Source organism: Ictalurus punctatus, chromosome 20, assembly GCF_001660625.3.
Source record: "Ictalurus punctatus breed USDA103 chromosome 20, Coco_2.0, whole genome shotgun sequence".
Taxonomy (NCBI): Eukaryota; Metazoa; Chordata; class Actinopteri; order Siluriformes; family Ictaluridae; genus Ictalurus; species Ictalurus punctatus.
The window spans coordinates 21,072,709-21,091,044 of record NC_030435.2 but is presented as its reverse complement, the minus strand read 5'-3'; the positions used below and the strand labels follow the sequence as shown (position 1 = coordinate 21,091,044).

At 38.7% G+C, this 18,336-nt stretch overlaps 2 protein-coding genes across 6 annotated transcripts; both read right to left on the bottom strand.

Moving 5' to 3' along the window:
- Positions 1-1,674: 1,674 nt before the first annotated feature.
- si:ch73-52e5.2 (protein THEM6) lies at positions 1,675-9,921 on the bottom strand. Of its 5 annotated transcripts, none has more exons than XM_047162583.2 (4): positions 9,667-9,921; positions 7,789-7,893; positions 4,584-5,088; positions 1,675-4,486 (listed from the first exon to the last, which is right to left on the bottom strand). In XM_047162583.2, the coding sequence occupies exons 2-4, from the start codon at positions 7,800-7,802 to the stop codon at positions 4,379-4,381; spliced, it is 627 nt and encodes a 208-aa protein (XP_047018539.1). In that variant the 5' UTR covers positions 7,803-7,893; positions 9,667-9,921; the 3' UTR covers positions 1,675-4,378. The 5 variants fall into 5 exon arrangements, with proteins under 5 accessions (XP_047018539.1, XP_017351719.1, XP_017351722.1 ...); XM_017496230.3 differs by having other exon boundaries at positions 7,715-7,893; positions 9,667-9,915; XM_017496233.3 differs by lacking the exon at positions 7,789-7,893 and having other exon boundaries at positions 9,667-9,906.
- A 272-nt stretch (positions 9,922-10,193) lies between these two features.
- them6 (thioesterase superfamily member 6) lies at positions 10,194-14,165 on the bottom strand. Its single transcript, XM_017496234.3, has 3 exons — positions 13,862-14,165; positions 11,143-11,647; positions 10,194-10,569 (listed from the first exon to the last, which is right to left on the bottom strand). Coding segments are annotated over exons 1-3 (615 nt in total). The 5' UTR covers positions 13,864-14,165; the 3' UTR covers positions 10,194-10,461.
- Between the last annotated feature and the right edge of the window lie 4,171 nt (positions 14,166-18,336).

The following is an 18,336-nucleotide window of genomic DNA, read 5'->3' as shown; positions in this document are numbered from 1 at the left end:
AACAACTTTATTCCAGTAGGAAGGGAAACAAAATAAAGGGATTAGAGAAAGGAAGAAGAAGAATGGGAAGGAGGACATAAATGAATTAATGAAAGAAAGGCAGACAGGAAGGATGGAAGGAAGGAAGGAAGAGAGTAAAGAAAGGATTGAATAAATAACGAAGGGAAATGAAAAAGGAATCAGGAAAACACAATAAAGGAATAATAAAACAATGAAGGGAGGGACTGGGAAGAATGACATGAATGAATGAATGAAAGAAAGACAAAAAGGTAGGGAGAGAGATAGAGTGAGAGAGGCGGTTCATAAATCCATCCAGCTGTAGGAAATCTATGTAGGTGAACTTTGAGTCATCAGAGTCCGCTGCTTTTTCCCACTGCACAACGGTCCAGGTTTTGACGTCTTTCGAAGTCTGTTAGTTTCCTCATGTTGCATTCGCTTTGTTGTCAAGAGATTGAGATTTTAAATCCCAACACTGCACCTGTGTCTGGAAGACAAGTGAGCAGATTTAGCCATGTTTTCTGTGTGGAAGGAATGGTCTACGCTCTCCTCCTGTCAATCACAGTGACATCAGCTAATCTATAAGCTCATGTATGTAGTAGAATGCAGATAGTCCTTTTCTCTGATTGTGTTGCACTGCCCTGTGATGCAGCATGAGCAGCAGTGTGTCTAGGAGGTCAGCGTTAGTGGTCGTATGATAGGGGAGAGCTTATTTCTGTGGATCGTGTGGAGCCACACAAGTACCTGTGCAAGAAAACAATAGAAACGATAATGTATTCAGTAATATAGACATCTGATTTCCTTGAAGCTGGAACTACTGTCAGAGCTGCTGGTAAAGAAAACTGATCAACACCTTCTGACCAATCAGAATCGAGAATTTAAAGTGCACCTATTATGGTTTTTCAAATATTACCGTTCATGTAGTGTGTTATAGAGCTGTTTGTGAATGTAAAAACTCTGCAAAGTTTCAAAAATCAAAGCGCACGATAATCGGAGTTATTGACTCCCAAAAGAAGGAACTGATTCTGAACAGCTGAAACGAGTCGTTAGTGATTCCAGATTTACTTCCAGTAGGTCTGTAACAAAAAGCCCCGCCTGTGGTCTTCATTGGCTGTTCACTGACAGCGGTAGGCCAATCACAACAGACTGGGACATCTGACCAATCAGAGCAGAGTATGCTCTCTGAAAGGAGGAGTTTAGAATGATTTTTTTTTAGAACGGATCATTTAACGAGTCATTTGGGACACTTGGGGGGGAAAAAAGGCAATGCTACAGTTTAAATTATGAGCACATTAAAGTGATTTTTTGACCTCGGATGCGTGTAAATCTATTGTATGAGACCTTTCAAACAAAATTAGGCACGTTTCAAATCCATAATAGGTGCGCTTTAAGAGATACGTGGTGTAAAATAATGTACAAATAATACACTTTTAATCAGCGTTTATATCTCATATCATATTCTGTCCGTTACTGTCTATAAAATGAGTCTGGTTGTGGACTGTAAACACACTTTTTTATTCCTTAGTGTAGTAAAAATACCTTTTGTTTACACAACTTGAAGACAAGTTACCTAACGTCTTAAACCTAGCTAACCTGCAAATCTGGCACTAGATGGCAGCATTAATCATAGAACCAAGATGTGTTGTAATTTCATATCTGGAATTCACAGAGTCTGGATTTCTATTTCATGTAGTACGTTTATTAAGTTGTGCATGTTTAGGAATGCAACATTAACACAGAAAATACATACTAGTTCCATAAATCATGATATATTTTATATTGCAAACAAATACGGCACACATACGTTGCGAAACAGGTCATACAATAAGTACTTTCTTCTTTATGAAACCCCATCTTTATTAAAACAACTTCATTTCAAAAATGCAGGCTTAGCTCTTCTCGCTTGATCTTGCGTAAATAATAATGTGCGTCGAAGTGAAAACGTGCAGAATTCTTGTCACGTGCAAGCTGCATTTCAGTGCATTCTCTCCAATAATTTAAATAAATAAATAAATAAATACTCGATGGATATAAACGACATTCAAATCTTTTAAAAGAAATCCACAAACAATACCGTTAGATTGACACAGCTAATATATCAACAATGGGTCTAGATTATAAACTTGTACGTCTAGTTTTATTCATTTTCAGGGTTGGGATAGTATTAATATACTGAACTTGGTCCAACAGTTCTGGAACGATCTGTCTTTAGACCCAATACATGCAGCAGTCTCTGTTTTCAAATAAATTACAAAAAAATAAATGTTCCCTTTTCAGCAAAATATATACTTGTGTGCCTGTTCAGCGTAAAACATAGTATCAGAAATCACGATTCATTTATCAAGAAAGCCAAGTCCTTTACTATATTTCTATATAATTGAATAATACGTAATCAAATAACAGGAAGAAATCTTTCGTCTCTATTAGGGATGTACTGATGCCTTTTTTTTTTTGGAGACTTGAGTACGAGTATGTTTTTTCGTACTCACTTATACTGAAATGAGTAACCTGCTAGTGTTAATCGAGCGTGGCCGTTAAAATGAGCGCAAAGTGCCGTGACCTCCGCTTTGACTCATAATAGTTTAGACCTGAATTACCCACACCTCAGTTCTCAGTGCTCGCACAACTGAACTGCTCTCATGCCTGATACGCTTGCGGATACTCGTGTGTGTGTACAATTTCTAACACCTTGAAATTGACTGACCACACCCACTGATACTGCTTGTGTGCTCAGGTGAGTCCCCCTCGTGCTCCCTATTAAACTTACTGTTTAAACGCTATACAGTGTTTAGTGTATCAGGTTACTCGTATCGTCAAAAATTGCTGGAGTAGCTTCACTTGATGTTTTCGCAGAGCAGTTTGCAGTCTGCTTTGCCAGATGTCTTATTTCAAGTCGTCCGTTCGTTGACATGACTATGTACCCTAGGACTATGTCACGTATTGGAGCATCTTTTTTTTTTTTTACGAGTATGAGTAAATGAGCATGATATCGGATGGAATAATACCCGGTATTAGAGGTCGACTGATCGGTTTCGCTGATTAATCGGCACAGATAACCGATAGGTGGAACTATTAGCTATCGGCAAAAATCCACACCCATAGTTCTTCCGGGTTGAGAAGGGTCCACTGTCATTATACAGTACAAGAGCGGCCTCTAGAGGCGAACTAACAACTATTGCTGACAAATTTTGTTGTGTTATTTGAAGTGTTTTGTGGATTCATTTTGGATGTCTCTATTTTTGGGCCTGTTTACACCTGGACACTTCATGCGTTGTCTCTGATCGGACAGCGATCACCTGGAAAAGACCAGGTGTAAATGCCTTCCGAAACGCATTCGAGACGGATTTAAATCCGTTCGCTCGAACCGCAACAGGAGGTGGTCTGGGACTTGTTCCAGACGAAACTGGACAAGTCTAAAAGCATCTGGTTGTCGAAACCACATACGTCAGCGCTTTTCTCCTCCCAAACAGAAGTACGTCACTCGCTTTAACCGTGCGAGAAGCAAAGGTGAGTGTGTGCGTCCTCGTTAAATCGCTTGGCAGACCGACACAAAGATAATCGAAGGTCCGGTGTCCTGTTCGGAAACCGGATAGCCGGTCTCGTTCCGTAAAAGAAGCCCGCGCTATATTTCCCCACCAGTGTTGACTCCGAGCGTTTATCCAGGTATCTCGCTGGGGTTTAAAGTTTAATACTGCCGACAGCGAAAACGCTGCAAATGATACGTGCTGCCTTTTGTTGCGTAAATGTCGTAGGGAGCGTTTTCGTTTTCTATTCGACTGCATTCGCAAACCCAAACAGAGCAAAATAACGGTGGCTGCCGTTTCAGTTCACGGAAACGTGCATTTGCAATTAGCGTGGGAATAGAAGATCGGATTCAGATCCGTTTAGCTGAAACGCATTACAGTGTAAACGGAACCGGTTTTAACAAATCGGATATCTAATCGATCAGAGAAACCGCACGAAGTGACCAGATGTAAACAGGCCCTTTATTTATTTATTTACTTTAATATTTATTCATAGTTCGCGTATATTTTAATATTAATATATTTATTTCATTTATAATAGTACAGTACATTTTCATCGTACAGTCGGTACTGTTTATGTTTGTAATAAAATTCAGCAGTATTCTACTTTGAGTGTCATGTTTGCATTCGGTATCAATTTTAAAAACTTTCGGTTGATTAATCGGTCATCGGCAGTTACCGTCCGACTTAGATATCGGTAAAATTTGCTATCGGTCGACCCCTACCCGACGCATCCCTAGTCTCTGGAATGGCTCTGGGATTCCTTTTTCAAGATTTTACTTTTCCCCCCCTTTTAAAGTACTGACTTAACATAAGTATTAAAGAAAATATGCTTAGATTAATACAACACGTGATCATCACTTGGTCTTCTCATCTAAGCCACATTCTGCTCTCAGCGCCTGACTGTTAGCTGAGATGAAATTGATCCAATGCTGAAGGTCCTCTGGGATATCAGGACAGTCCACCTAAAACCAGACAGACAAATGGAACCCATTACGATTATGATTACTTTGTACATGCTATGCAAAAGTAAGCAAACACTTCGGCTTGAACTGAATTTACCTTTCTCTTGCAGACGTGCTGCAAAATCTGATCAGGCGTGCTATGAATTACATTCTGCCTGCACAGTATGACAGCAGAGATAAAGCCGTCGGATTTGGACACGAAGCGCTGTTCCACAAAGAAAGACTTCTCGTCCCAGGCCATGATGCGGCTACGCAGCTCGAACGCCTCTCCGAGTCCAAGTGACCGCCGGTAACGGATGGTCGAAGCGCCGATCACCATCCTTGCCCCGAGTGCGTGGAAGGCCTTGAACATCCCGTTGCGTGCGTAATAGGAAAGTCTGGCGAAGTCACACTCCCTCAGATAGCGAGCGTTGTTCATGTGGCCCATGTAATCGATGTCGTGGAGGAGAACTCGGCCGTTGACGACCTGCTCGCCTAGCACGTCTCGGACCGGGTCCTGAAACAGGTACTTCAGGACCGCCCATGCTCCTCTCACGAAATACCACAAGTCAACGGTACTAAACAGCACCAGCAGGCTGGACAGAACCCACAGCAACATGTCTCTGAAATTCCAGATGGCATCAAGTTAATCACGCAAATCTTACTCTGTACTCAAATCATACACAGAAACATGAATATAATATACCTTTAAAAAAAGATTGACGGTACATAATTGGACCTTACATACCACTAATTTACATTTAAAGTTCCTTTAATGCAACTTTACAGCTCTAAAAGCTAATTAACTATACACCACATGCACTTTTTAGGTCAAAGATGCATGCTAAAGTTACAAAACATGCACTTTTGAGTCCGCTGTCATTATACATGACGACAGCAGCATCTAGAGGCGAAATAAAAACTATCACTGACAGATTTTATTGTGTTATTTGAAGTGTTTTTTTCTCTTTTTTTATTTGGAGCGTTATTTTTTGGTTCAGTTTGAATGTATAGCTTTTATTGACATTAATATTTATCATTTATATATTTATTTAATTTAAAACCTACAGTACATTTTCATGGTACAGTCAGTACTGTTTATTTTATCGGCTGATTAATCGGTTATCGGCAGGTACCGCCTGACTCGACCGCCTGACTCGACCGCCTGTGTACACGTCAAATGGAGTATACTTTGAAAGGCCATGCATACGACTGTGCGGATACGCTAGCATACACGTAAAAAACAAAACAAGTATACCAGAGGCTTTAGTTATCTGTAAAATACACTATCGGTCGACTTCTATTTTTGATGGTATTACTTCAAGATCACATATGTAAGTAAAGTGAAGATAAAAGCAATATGTACTAAAATACATTTATTTAAAGCTTATTTTAGAGCTTAAAAAGAGGAACAATGTTTGGATTTGTTTGAATAACATAAATAAATAAATAAATAAATAAATGATGACTGTCCCTGATGTAAGTAACAATACATCGCAAAAGCTGGGGAGCACACACCATATTCTGTTTTTCCAAAAAGGGGGGGGGGGGGGGGGGGTCTGAATAGTGTTCAAAACAGTGTTACTATGAATGCAGACTTTAATACACTGAAATAGACATTACACACACTCACCTAGATTTATACATTTCATGAGGTCTGGAATGTTCCTAATTATTATATACAGCAAAAAATCTCTAAATATCATGATATTTTTGGCTACAGCATCAAAAATATTTCAGTATTAGTATTTCAAACAGCATGGAAGGAGAGCCTACTGAACGATAGAAAATCTCTCTGTGATGCTAGAAAAGTCTCTCTCTGAACCTTAAAAGGAGATAACAAAAACAATTCGAGATTTCTATTCAACACGGTAGCAAAATTAACTAGGAATAAAAGCACTACAGAAAGAGGCACACAATCACTATCATTACATAGCAGCGAAGATTTCATATTTCAAGATTTCACAATTTTTTCATTGGTAAAGTTGAAAATATTAGATGTGAAATTCAGGCTATTAAATTAAAACCAGACAGCTTTATAACTAACCCTATTGATGATAATATAGCAATATCAGATCAACGTTTAGAATGTTTTACTCCCCTTAGGGAGACCGAACTAGCTTCATTAATCTCTTCAGCGAAATCATCAACTTGCATACTAGATCCTGTAAATACATATTTCTTTAAACAGATTTGTCCTGGAGTAATTGAACCCCTTCTAAAAATAATCAATTCTTCCCTTAGCGCTGGCTATGTGCCTAAATCATTTAAATGAGCAGTTATCAAAGTCCTGATTAAAAAACTTGACCTTGACCCCTCTCAACTGTCCAGCTATAGACCAATATCAAATCTCCCCTTTATCTCCATGATATTAGAAAAGGTTGTAGCACAGCAGTTATGCTCGTACATACATAGGAACAGCATTCATGAAATATATCAGTCGGGATTTAGACCTCATCATAGCACAGAGACAGCGCTGATTAAAGTAGTAAATGACCTACTACTGGACTCTGATCAGGGTTGTGTCTCGCTGTTGTATTACTCAACCTTAGTGCAGCTTTTGATACTATAGATCATACTATTCTCCTTGATAGACTAGAATACGTTGTTGGCATTAAGGGAACAGTCCTCTCCTGGCTCAAGTCTTATTAGACCGATCGTTATCAGTTCATAGATGTAAATGGAGACTTCTCCACGCATACCGAGGTTAAATTTGGTGTTCCACAAGGTTCTGTTTTAGGCCCACTGCTTTTTACTCTATATATGCTACCTCTAGGTCAAATTATTCCTAAACATGGAATTATCTTCCACTGTTATGCTGATGATACACAGCTGTATGTTTCAGCGAAGCCAGAGGACAGACACCAGCTTAATAAAGTTGAGGAATGTGTAAGACATTAGACGTTGGATGCTTATTAACTTCCTCTTAATTAATTCTGACAAGACAGAAGGACTTATACTAGGACCACGTGTAGTTAGAAGTAAGCGTTCTGATCACACAGTAACTCTGGATGGACTTTCCGTTTCATCATGTACAGCACTAAAAGACCTTGGAGTGATTATTGACTCCAGTCTATCATTTGCTGCTCATGTAGATAATATTACTAGGATAGCCTTCTTTCAGCTCAGAAATATTGCTAAGATAAGAAATATATTGTCACTGCATGATGCAGAAATTTTAGTTCATGCTTTCGTCACCTTGTTAGTAAGTTGGTACCATCAAGGGTACACATTTTAATAAATACTTACCTTTCACATGGAAACAAGAACATAGTGTAGCCTTAAAAAGTCATTTCAGCTACATAATTGGACTCCTGATGTACCTTTTAAGCTTCATTTTAAAAGCTCATTCAAGGTACGCCATGTGCATGTTCCCAGGTGAACAATACACATCAAAGGTTCAAAACTTGGGACACTTGATGGTAGCACTGCAGCAACAAGAAAAGTACAGTCAGAAATCTTTAATCCTGAGAGTGGCGAGGAAAAAAATGTCAAGGTTTTTAAATATTTTGTATAGTGAATTCAAACCTCAAAGAATAATATGATACCTTTCAGTATCATACATCGCCCACCACTACACTCACTTGAGGTGGTTCCTTGAACGGTACATCTTTTCTACCTTTAGTTTATACAGTAGATTCAGCATGGAACCATGAATACATTGTTCTCTTAAAAGCAAATTAAAAGTACATAATTGGACTCCTTGTAAGTACCCTTGATGCTACCAAACAAAGGACACAAAAAGGACACTTTGGTAACGTTTTTGTTGTTGTTGTTGTCATATCACATATCACACACCCCTATTCTGAGGAATAATTGACTTGATTTCCCTCAGGCAACAGACTAGCACCCTTGATTGAAAACCAAGCTAGATAACAATGTAGAACGGTTTGTCTGTTAGGAAGTGCTTGAGGTCAGGATCTTATTTTCTGACTGGCATAAAGTTGGTTTGTCGTTGGACGTGGAAATCATGTGGAAATTAAGGGACCGTCTCTAAAGTTACATACAACATTGTTATACACGATTCTAACTTCAATAGCGTTTGAAGGGAATGACTTACAGTCATATAACCAACTGCAAAGTGTTCATCTAGGTGTCAGATATGACGCACACCTTTTAGATTTTTGATATTTACTAAAATAAGCTATTCAATCACATGAATTTCACTGCCGAATATGTATATGTATAAAAATTTTTTACATATATATGTGTGTATATATACATATATATACACACACAAATATATATATATATATATATATATATATATATATATATATATATATATATATATATATATATATATATAATTTCATTAGTAGGACATCTATTTTTTGAAGAAAACCATACAATCCAGTACGGGTCATTTTGACCCCCTTTATGCATTCGTGAACATTTTTTTGGTTCATGCATTGCAGGATTAAATATCAAAAATCAAATCTAAAAGGTGTGCGTCATACCTGACACCTAGATCAACACTTTACAGTTGGTTGTGTGACTGTACATCATTCCCATCATTCCCTTCAAATGCTATTGTGTGTTTGGGCCCATTCTGTAGTGAAATACATGGCAATATTTATATATGATTTAATAGTTTATTTTGTTAAATATCAAAAATCTAAGATGTGTGCATTATAGCCGACACCTAGATGAACACTTTCCAGATGGTTATATGACTGTAAGTCATTCCTTTCAAATGCTATTGAAGTTAGAATCGTGTTTAACAATGTCGTATGTAACTTTAGAGACGGTCCCTTAATTACTGCATATCCGCGAATATCGAACATCCAACCAACTTTATTCCAGTTATTTTCTGCCCAAACTGCTAACTAATAATAATAATAATAATAATAATAATAATAATAATAATAATGGTTAATAATACAGTGCTAAACAACTCTCTAAAAGTAAAATAGTTCTCCACAAAGGCAAAGACACGTTGATATTTAGTAAAATGCCATAATGAGATTTTTTTTTAAAAACAGATACAAAAATAATCTCACAGGCGTTTATGAGTAAGAGCTAGTCTCCCAGCTCGTTCATTTACTGAATGCTAACGCTGTTCTACTGTTTACCCGACACTGCGATAAAATGTCTCCAAAATGATTCTCTTTAAACAAAAATCACATGTATAGTATAATACCGCATGGGGTTGTCGCTATCTGTGCTGATTTAATAACTCTTCATTTCGATTTACTCACGCTAATGAAACACCGGCTGTAGCAGGGTGATACTTCCGCGTTTCCGGGTGTTTGGCGTCGTTGCAAGTCACGTGACCAACAAACTCGCCAATAAGCTTTCAGCTGTCCTTCTCCAAATTCCTGATAACCCCGCCTATTCCCCCCAGTCCCTCGTTTTTGCGTTTTCCCAATAGGATTCTAATGTTACATTAATTTTCCCGGCCACTTTTTGCGCATTTCTGTTACCGACACAAAACAAGAAAGAAAAGTTTGCGATATTTGCTGCCTCCCACCTGTTTCCATTCAACTGGCCTTTTACCGATAAAATGGTGTGCGTGATGACGTCATCCTTTAAAAAAAATAAAGTTTTGGCGTACCTCAAAAGAAACCTGCACGTGAGCCATTTCCATACATAATCTTGTGTATAACCCAAATTGTATTTTATTGACAACCCCACCCATTTTTTTTTTTTTAGAGCAATCGATTTTCCCCATCCCTTGTATTTGCATTCCTCCCAACAGGATTCTAAAGTTACAATGACACTGAAACTGTTTCTAAATTTTAATTTTAACCCAGAAATAATTTACACACCAGAAAAGTATGGTAATTAACCACCTGCATTAATCTGAAATCAACACAAAGTTAATCAGTGGTATGGCACAAAACCATCAGTGATGTTCCAACAGTGAGATTCGACTGATTCATACATAAATGATTCACTGAATCGCGTTCGAGCTGGTGTTTATCAGAATGTCCAGCAGGTAAACACGTACATCACTGTACAGCATCTCAAAGAACTCAGGCTCATGTTAATGCTCATTCGCTTTTCTTCTCCAGATCACTCTCGGCCTTCAGAGCTTGGCTGCTTGCAGTTATGAAGCTGATCCAATGCTGCAGCTCTTCAGGAAACTCGGGAACTTCAACCTGTTGAATAAGTCAGAAGCTGTGATCGGCAAATCATAGTTTGGTGTCTGAAGTTTCTTTAGTTTTGCAATACCGCAACAAGACATTTCTAGAATGTGGAGTTGTAGGCATGTGAGGCTCATAACTCCAGTGTCTGAACCTTGTTTCTATACGTTTGCACATAAATACTATTTGAGAGCTTATAATGAGGATAAAGGGGAAAATATTGCTTAAAAACACTGCAGATTTACACTGACATACGGAGGTTTCTTTAACATCTTTGGGAGGAGTCTCCAGCGTCAGCAATATGTAACAGTCAGAAACACAGCTGTAACTAAGTTTTAAATCAGGTTTTCAGGACAGAGGGCTTTCCAGCTTTGCAGTATGGATGTGAACTGCATGTTTTGTCTTATTAACTTCAAGAGGAAAAAAACTGGCAGGCGAATGACTGTTTGTAGCTGCTATGATGTTACTATAAGCAGATAAAAAGTATGCTGTGCCATCAATATACTGTCTACTTGCTAATGTCCAAATTAGGCATACTGTTGCTTTTGTAGTATCGTTCCATTTCATCCACTTTAGCCCATTACCCACCTTTCTCTTGCACAGGTGTTGGAGGATTTTATCTGGGCTGCCACGCATCACGTTTAGTTTGCAGAACAAGACGGCTGCCACCATTCCATCCTTACTGGACACGAAGCGCTGCTCAATATAGAACGCTTTCTCGTCCCATGTGACGATACGAGTGCGCAGCTCGAACTTTTCCCCCACACACAAGGGCCTCCTGTAGCGTACGGTAATCGCACCTGCCACCATGGCCGCCCCCAGGGCCCTTGTGGCTTTCAACACACCATTGCGGGCGCACAGGGAAATGCGGGCGAAGTCGCACTCGCGCAGGTAGCGTGCATTGTTCATGTGACACATGTCAATATCGTTGAGGAGGACGTGGCCTCCGACAGCCTGCTCTGCTGTGACGTCAAACACCGGCGAGAGGAACCAGGCTCGGAGTAAAACAGCCAACACGCGAAGGTAGTACCATACATCGAAGAAGCAGAAGAGTACCAGCAAGACGGCCAACACCCACAACAACAGGTCCCCCCTACAGCAACGAGACAAGCGAAACAACAATGAAGAAATACCCTTGAAAAAAAGTGCTTCATCAACAGCTACAATTAGAATGAATCTGTTTAATGATTTAACAATTAATTAGAGGAATAGTTTGCAGTTGAACTCTTTCTGAAAAAAAAAAGCATTTTGTCAAGGCTTCTGCTTCTCCAAAAATGTCAATGATGTGATGTAATTATATATTTATACATCAAGGGTTTAATATATACTGTTTCGATACACAACAATGTGGTGGATTATAACGTGTAAAGAACTTTGAGTAGTGGTAGACCACGCCTCCTTCAACGGGACAAACTCACAGAGGCCACACCTCCTTCACTGAGAAGGAAATGGCTCAGAGTAGGAGCAGGAGGAAGATGCTACAGGAAATCTACTTGGTAATGTTTCTAAATAAATGAACACCAGGGAGAGAAAATGGTGTGCATGTGTGCGACATCACTGATACAAAGATACCCATATCGATTGCCTCCCAAATCCCCCACCCCCCGATTAATGTCGTTTCAAATTGGTGCAGCTGTAGCGTAATGTTATTAAGCCACCTGTGCACCAATTCGAATGAATGACTCTTAACCACCCACTCAGGTTTAAAGCAGAATCACGGGACTACATTCGCAGAAACACAGCTGAAAAAATGCTGTTCCTTTCACCAATCAATCATTTTTAACATGTGACTTGTGTGGCTTGTAAGGTTAAATGAGTCCAGCAAGCATACCACAATGCTCGCCGCTCGTTTGCACAAGAGTGGAGGAGGATGCGAGAAACACAGGACAGACGAGTTCAGTCGGAATGAGCCGTCTGAAAAAACGGGGCCTACTCAAAATTTATATGTGGAACGAGATTTGTTCCACCACGTCTCGGATTGGTACCGTGCAGTGACTCATTTGTTACCGGCCCACAGCAGTTTTTTTTTTCCTCCATGTGGCAGTGAGTGTTTACTCTGTGAGGAGGTGAAAAAAGACTGATGTTAAAGACAAGGCAGTAAAATAAATCTAACAAGAAACTAGCTTTCTCTCTCTCCTCTCTGAGATAAACAAATAAACCTTTGTTTGAGATGTCTAAAATAGCTGTATATTAAATAACACAGTGCACTGATCATCACAGTTCAGAATGCAACAACTGCACATGTATAAGCCACTAGCATGATTTTAGGAAAGGGAACACACACAAACTCCAACCATCATTACAACACACAAGAGGTGGTTTGAGAAATGAATACCACATAAGAAACGAACTCGATGCTAGTGTAGAGCCATTTGTCCCACCCATTTAGTTGGTTATGGGGGCGAGACAAATTAGTTCTACAGCGCATCTGATTGGATGCGAATTGGAGGAGTACAGGATGACTCACTGAAAAACCTCCACCCCTCCCAAAGTGTCCAATTATAATAAGAATAATTTATATATCTCTATCCTATAATTGCTCATTATTTGCGTCTACAGGAATACGAGACCCAGCTCTAAAACCCCACTTCTGATTTTAAGCATAAGGTCCAGACGTGATTTATTTTTATTTGTATTTTTTTGGAAACGAAAGCACTTCGTCAGTTTCTGTCCACACCTCAACTGCACGAGTTTGAAAATAAAACCACCTGTGACATCTTACGCCATTATATTCCCTCATCTATTGATTTCCACTAGTCAGGAAAGTAATTTCCTCTCTTAAATGCCCTCCTAAACTGGGCACTAGTGCTAAATGTCTGTGTGCTTTTACTTTTCCTCCTGAATAGACTGAAGAAAAATATGCATAAAGGGGAGGAAAAAAGATAATAGCAGGACACTTCTGCAGATATGGTTGTTATTATTATTATTATTGTTATTATTATATATGGCCACAGGCCTTACAAACTGAAAGGGCTCAGAAGCACGTCTGTCTGAATATTGACCATAAAGCACGATCACTCCAATTTCCAGTAATACCTGAGCCTGCACTCCAATCTATATTTCTAACCTGTGGCTTTTATTAGGGAGAAAAACCCCAGAAACTGAGGCGATAATAAGTTTGTGAGAGTCGCGCGCTCAGTTCGACAGCCTCATAAAGCGCACGCGAGCGCAAATAAGCTCAAACTTTGCTCAGAAACCTTTGATTTGTAGCCTATATATATTCTTTACCGAATCTCCTCCTAGAGGATTTATAAAAGCAATAAAACCCCCAAATAAGAACATTTCCTTCCTTGAAAACAGAACTTACATTGCCAGAAACACGCTTTGTCTTGCTCACTGCCTCGACAGCCAGCGGTCCAATCACAAATGCTGCTTGCTCCCTATAAAAACACATTACATAAGTAAGGAATATATATATATATATATATATATATATATATATATATATATATATCTTTTTTATACACCCTAAAAAGTGCACGATATATACACTATCTGTAGATACTAGTTTAGGATTCGATAGCTAAACTGTCATTCGTGACTCGTTCAGAGTCAAACTTTTTAACTAAGCGAAGAGATTTAGCTAGTGACTCTTCAGGGCGTTCCTGGACCAAAATGATCTACAAACCTGATTGGTTAAAACTACGTGTGGGCGTGGGTTAACACGTGGCCTGCATGTTCCCAGTATCCTGAGTATCATGGCTGCTCCGGCTGTTCGAATCCGATTCTGATTCCAATTGAGTCGATTCCAAGAATCGATTCTTCTCTCTCTTCTCAATTCCTTAAAAAAAGAAGAAGAAAAAATAACCTCCTGTTGTGGAGTTTGTTGTGATTGTATCTCAAAAGGTTTCTATCAATCGAATCACAAGAATCTTTGCTTTCCAACGATATGAGTACCTTAGTTCACATAGAGGTGTGCAGATAGTATAGATTTGCGAATAACATGGCAATAGCGCGCTGGCGGGCCGTGGGAATTTTAACAGGATAAAGTATGCGACCGCGAGATGGCTGATAATCTCTCAAATTATTGATATTATACGTTTAATCATAAATATATAGTTTAATCCATGTGCTTACCTTGAACAAGAAATGCTCTCGGTTGGCATAGACATGCAGTCGCTACACAGACACCATGGATTTTGCCCAGTTACCTCTCTGATCATTTTCATTTTGATGTACATTTTGAGTAATGTCTTCTATATTAGCCTCCTCGCTTATGTTACGCTCGGGTACGAATTGAAAAGGCTGAAGACGTTTATATCGCCTATATATAGGGTCGCTGGAGAATCAAGACCATTACAACCATTTGACGTCACTACCCAGAATGCATTGTGATGTAAACAGCAATGCCGGCCTACGAGTGCAAGGTTTTTTTTTTTAAACTGACATCTAGAGTGTTTTTGTATAGCGGATGTATATAGCAGATGTCAGCGTTAATCTAATAAACCATACAAGTCTTTATAGTCGGGGTTCCCTTTAAATAACAAAAACTCCTCACACTGCACTGTGAGAACGACAGCCATAGTCCAAATGAGTCAAATTCAAAAGAGTCAAATCTTTAGTTCAGAATTTAGGACTCGAAATTCAACTTCATATCTTTGGAATCAATTTCACAACTTGACACAACTCATATTCTTGCTTCAAGGACTCCTGAGGGTCCCTGGTCCCATTTCAAGAACCATAGCCATATACTGTCTCCTCTGTGCAAGAACATGAACTTAATCAGTGTCACAGTGTGGAATCGATTTCAAAGAGTTGACGCCCGACTGCCAAATCTTTGAAATGTAGATTTGACTTTTTTGACATCCATTCCTAGACTTATTTGTTGCTCATTCAAGTGGAAACTTGTTGAACATCTTCATAAATGTGGTCTTTTAGACCTATGTGCTTTTGTAGGAAAAAAGGGGGTCATAGAAACCACCTCATTAAGTGTAAATCATTATAAAAAGCAATGAGGCCAGGACACGGATGAATGATCTAATTACCTGTTGGTAGAAGCCCAAATATCTGTATATTAAAGTTGACTGTTCTACTTTGGAAAAAAAAAAAAGGGATTATTTTAAATAGCCTATAAAATATATTCATTTATAGTGATGTGAAAAAGTATTTGCCCCCATCTTGATTTCTCCTGTTTTTGTTTATATCTCATACTAAATTGTTTCAGAGATTAAAACAAAATCTAAGATAAAACAAAGGCAACCCGAGTAAACACAAAATACAGTTTTTATTATTATTTTATTGATGCAAAAAAAAAAAAAAGTTATCGAACACCTATCACCCATTTGAAAAACTAATTGCCCTCTTAAACTTAAAATCTGGTTGTGCCACCTGTAGCAGCAATAACTGCAACCAAATGCTTCCGATAACTGGAGATCAGTCTTTCACTTACTTCTAGGACTAGGACTTACTCCTATGCTCTGGATCATTGTCTTGCTGTATAATCCCTTTGCGCTTGAGTTTCTTGAACTTGACTAGAGCACATTCTCCTATAGATACTTTTTGAAAAATACATTTTCACAGCACTGTATGTTGTTGATTATTTAGTTCAAACACATATAGGTCTAGGACATTTGGGAAATCCCTGATGTCCTTGAAACCCATTTCTTTCAGTAAGTGAGACAAATGTTAACAAATACATAATACAACATACAGTTTCGGTGAGCCTGTGCTCACTGTAGTCTCAGATTCCTGTTCTTGGATGACAGGAGCCCAATGCTCAATGCAGTTTCATGTTTTGTGCAATCTGCATTGCTTTTCTGCTCAGCACAGTTGCAAAGTGTTGTTATTTGATTTACCATAGGCTTCCTGTCTATTGAACCTGTCTTGCTCTGACTTCTGTCATCAACAAGACATTTGCGCCTGCAGAGCTGCCACTCAAAGGATGCTTTCTGTTTTTCACACCATTCTGTGTAAACTATAGTAAATAATAGTAATAATTACTTAGATTTATATAGCGCTTTTCTAGGCACTCAAAGTGGTTTACATAGTATGGGGGGAACCTCCTCAAACCACCACTAGTGTGTAGCATACACCTGGATGATGCGATGGCAGCCATAGTGCACCAGAACACCCATCACACACCACCTATTGGTGAAGAGGAGAGGAGAGTGATGTAGACAAATCAGGGATGGAGATTATTAGGGGGCCATGATAGATAAGGGCCAATTCGAGAATTTCGTCAGGACACCGGGGTTATACGTATCTCTTGTATCACTTTACGAGATGTGTCCTTGGATTTTTAATAACCACAGAGAGTCAGGACCTCGCTTTAACTTCTCATCCAAAAGATGAATGACTATTGTGTGTGAAACTCGAATCAGCTCATTTGGTACCAATAACTATGCCATAGTCAAAGGCATTGACATCACCGAGACACCCCCCCCCCCCCCCCCCCATTCTAAAGTTTGATGTAAACATTAAGTGAAGCTCTTGACTGCTGTCTGCATGATTTTATGCATGGTGCTACTGCCACTTGATTGGCAGATTGGACAATTTGTGCTCCTAATAAAGTGGATGATGATGTATATGCGATACATGACGTTTATATACATACAGTACCTCCAGGATTTTGCGATTTTGTGAGCGCAGATGGCATCACAACTTACCATGTGACGTCATCACAACGCGCATTCAGCCAAAGCTCTCTTCGATTCACGTGAACATGAGTACAACTAAAAGATCTCAATTACCAACAAACACCACTGTTAAAGGCAGTGCGAAGCAATTTCATGCAATTGCAATTTTGCCAACTCGCCAAGTAGTTTTCCGCAAAAAAAAAAATCACAAATCACAAATTTTGACAAAAAGTCAAACAATTTTGGCTGTAACAGTCACAAAAAACTCAGAGAAATCCTGTATGGACTACAGAAAGAGCTATATTTGTCTTGTAGTTAGTAGACCTACACAATAGATAAAGATGTCCACATTAAGTGTAGCTAAATGTGAATATATACAGTACTGTGCAAAAGTTTTAGGCACCCTAAATTTTTTAGTACAAACTTTGTTATAGATTATAGATTTGTTATAGATATGGATTTTGCTACAAAAATAAGAAGCGAGTGCGACAGTCAAAGTCTCCAGAAGAACCATAGCTTGTTCTGCAAGATGCTCAATAAAACTTACAGCTCATTTCCTTATAAAACTGCCCACATTGTACCGGAGACTACTATTTTGTTTATATTTATTAAAAAATTTTTGTCAAACCTAATATTGACTTTGTTTCATTTATTACCGTTTACTGCTCTTGACGTGTTTTTAAAAAAAATAGAAGCATTTAATTTAATTATTTTTTGAAGGCATCTTTGCTCTACAGAATTTTTTGCATGTGCCTAAAATTTTTGCACAGTACTGTAGATGTATAAGACATACTGCAGTTTAAGTAAAAAAAATCCTGGATCAGAAAGAAAGGCAAATGTATACATCCTTTTCAGCTTTATCCATCACTATGTTCTGAACTGTAAGAACTGCAAAACACTGCATGATATTCTATGATCTCTCTTGAAACAGTACGACCTTGAGGTTATCAGGGTGCTGCCTTTATATGCTGGGAAAAATAATTGGACAAGCCAAGCATCATCCTCTAAGACATACAGAACGTCACTATGATTGATGCATTAGGGGAGACGGAATATAATTTTGACCTTGTCATAGTGCAGTCTTCCCCAGTCATGTCCCTTTACTTCCCTTGCATTGTACATTGTGGTGTGTTTCCCTATTTTCACACAGATTTCACACACCTAGAAAAGTACAGCCTTCGCCTCTATATTATCTATTATTTATGGT